The sequence below is a fragment of the Eretmochelys imbricata genome, unplaced genomic scaffold (assembly GCF_965152235.1).
Source record: "Eretmochelys imbricata isolate rEreImb1 unplaced genomic scaffold, rEreImb1.hap1 Scaffold_33, whole genome shotgun sequence".
Lineage (NCBI taxonomy): Eukaryota > Metazoa > Chordata > Testudines > Cheloniidae > Eretmochelys > Eretmochelys imbricata.
In genome coordinates, this window is record NW_027554345.1 from 29611 (window position 1) to 32724 (window position 3114).

Consider the following 3114-nt stretch of genomic DNA (forward strand, 5'->3'; position numbering starts at 1 on the left):
CCACAGTCTAGCTTTATTTCTGCCTGTCTATCTGGCAGTGTCTCTGTCTCTCCTTCATCTATCTATCTACCTATCTATCTAACTTCATTAATTTGCCATCAGAGTGATTTCTAAGTTACAGAAGATAAAAGAAACCCTAAAACACATGAGTTTACAGTTCAATATGACGGCAAAAAATGCAATGTCTTGCGGATATGAAGAAGAAATAGGCAAGTATTAAAATGAATATTGTATTGTATCTCATATTTGCAAGGATAGTCATTCTATTAAAACTCCCTAAACAAAGACATAGAATAACAAACAAACAACTACTATTGTATTGCTTAATTCAAAATTCACATACAAATTCATCACTAACTAAGATATCAGTAAAAAATACAGATATGTGTATGAGAAGGAGGTAGAATAATGAATCATAGAACTGAAGGGCTGCAAAGGATCTTGAGAGGACACCAAGTCCAGCCTCCTGTGCTGACCATCTAGACCATCTCTGACAGGTGTTTGTCTAAGCTGCTTTTAAAAAAGTCAGATAATGGGGATTCCACAACCTGCCTTGTAACCTGTTCTGGGGCTTCCCTATCCTTAGAGTTAGAAAGTTTTTCTACTGTCTAAACCAAATCTCCCTTGCTGCAGATAAAGCTGATTGCTTCTTATGAGACCCTTAGTGGACATAAAGAACAAGTGATCCCTGTCCTCTTTGTAACAACCTCTTACATGTTTGAAGACTCATCAGGTTCCCCCTCCGTTTTTTCTTCTCTAGACTAAATATGCCCAGTTCTTTCCACCTTGCTTCATAGGTCGGGTTTTCTAAACCTTTTATCATTTTGTTGCACACTTCTAGATTCTCTCCAATTTGTCCACATATTTCTTATTGTGTGATTGCCAAAACTGAACCTAGTCCTCCAGCTGAGGCCTTCTCGGTGAGCTTATGCTCAAATAAATTTGTTTTTTGTTAAAAGAAGAGGAGTACTTGTGGCAACTTAGAGACTAACAAAGTAACTCCCTCCCCACAAAGGTACCTGTTTCATGTCATATTTCACAAGCTATTATTACTACTTTTTAAAAATTACTGTTCTTGCTAGAACCCATGGCAGACACAAAGGAGAGAAATCAAACGTCCATCACAGGATTTATCCTCCTGGACTTTGGGAATCTCCATGAACTGAAAATTCTTGTCTTCCTGCTGTTTCTGGCGATCTACATTGTGACAGTGGCTGGGAACATCCTCATTGTTGCACTAGTTGTGTCCCATCAGTACCTTCACACCCCCATGTACTTCTTCCTGGGGAACTTGTCCTGCTTGGAGACCTGCTACACCTCCACCATCCTGCCCAGGATGCTGGCCAGTCTCCTGACTGGGGACAGATCCATTTCTGTTTGTGGCTGCCTGGTACAATTTGATATCTTTGGTTCTCTGTTAGCTGCAGAACGTTGTCTCTTATCAGTGATGTCTTACGATCGGTATTTAGCCATATGCAAACCACTGCATTATGCAGCCTGCATGAATAGTAGATTTTCCTTCCAGCTAGCAGCTGGGTCTTGGCTAAGTGGGTCTGTAGTCAGCAGCATCACAGTATGTTGGCTATCACAATTGATTTTCTGTGGCCCCAATGAAATTGACCATTTCCTTTGTGATTACACCCCATTGATAAAACTGTCCTGCAGTGACACCAGCTTGATGGTTCTTGTGATTTCCCCTGTCTGCTTCATATTCATTCTTCTCCCATTTCTATTAACCCTGGCATCTTACGTGGCTATCATCAGCACTGTCCTGAGAATCTCTTCCAGCGCTGGGAGGCAAAAGGCTTTTTCCACCTGCTCCTCTCACCTCATCGTGGTGACAATTTTCTATGGGACCCTGTTTGTTGTTTACATGCTCCCAAACACTGCTGCACTGCGAGACCTGAACAAAGTGTCCTCCGTCTTCTACACCATCCTGACTCCCGTGGTCAATCCCCTCATCTACAGCCTGAGAAACAAGGAGGTCAAGGAGGCCCTGAGAAAAGCTCTAAGTAAGACTATGGCTTTTATAACCAATCACAAACTTTTTTCTCAACATTTATTGTAAGTTGCAATAAAATGGATATAATGGGAGCTCATCAAGTGGTGTAATATAGCAAACCACAGCGCACGTGGGAGCCCTGAATTATTCGAGCTGTTCTATTACCTACAGTGAGACCCCTGGTGTGCGGAAGGGCCAGTTTCTAAGTAATGATTGCAGCGCCAGGTATTCGCTGACTCATAAGGCGTGGTCTGGATGGACCTGGATCTGCCTGGGGTAAAGTGAGCTAAAGGAGCTGCACTGCGACATGGGCAGAGCATGTCCAGCCCACCCTGAACTGAACTCCACTGATGTCAGTGGGGACTTAAGGGGTTTATTCCTGATGAAGTTCCCTATAGTGCAGCAGGTCTACGCGAGGTATACGATGTTTGCAGTGTTGTTTTAGCTGTGTTTTTCCCCAGGATATTAGAGAGACAAGGTAGGTGAGGTAATATCGTTTATTGGTCCAGCTTATGCTGGTGAAAGAGACAAGCTTTTGAATTTACACAAGGTCTTCTTGAGATCGGGGACAGGTACTCGGCATGTCACAGCTGCATACAAATGTGGAACAGATAAGGCCTTAACACATTGCAAGAGGCTATTCAAGGTGAAGTGGGCAGTTAACACCTCTCCAGTCACAGGACAAAAAGGGTTGGGGTATGTCTACACTTACTATTTAAAGGGCAAAAAGTCTCTTTTTTGCGTTAAAACCGCTGGACTGTCTACTCTTGTTAATGACTTTTCGCAGTGAAACTTACAGCTCTGGGATAGCTGCCCTACAGCGCTGCTCTCATCGGGGATGGAAGTGCTGGTAGTGTAAACACTCTCTGACGCCTGAGGAATTGAGTGAGTACACAAACCAGCGCTTTACTTTCACCGGTCCCCTATCACCAGTGAAACTTACAGCATTACAACTTACAGGTTACAAGTTAATAATTAAGGCCATGATTTGTGCTGTGTAGCGGATTTATGAATTTAAGTATCATGAAACAATTACAACCCATACTCACTGGGGACCACATCCTGAATGAAATCTTTCTCGAACCCCTTCCTCTGGCCTTCAAACACACCCC

At 43.0% G+C, this 3114-nt stretch overlaps 1 protein-coding gene across 1 annotated transcript; it reads left to right on the plus strand.

Annotated features, from left to right (window-relative positions):
- The first annotated feature begins 1087 nt into the window (after window positions 1–1087).
- Window positions 1088–2068, plus strand: LOC144258676 (olfactory receptor 11A1-like). Its single transcript, XM_077806866.1, has one exon. The coding sequence runs from the start codon at window positions 1088–1090 to the stop codon at window positions 2066–2068; it is 981 nt and encodes a 326-aa protein (XP_077662992.1).
- The last annotated feature ends 1046 nt before the right edge of the window (window positions 2069–3114 follow it).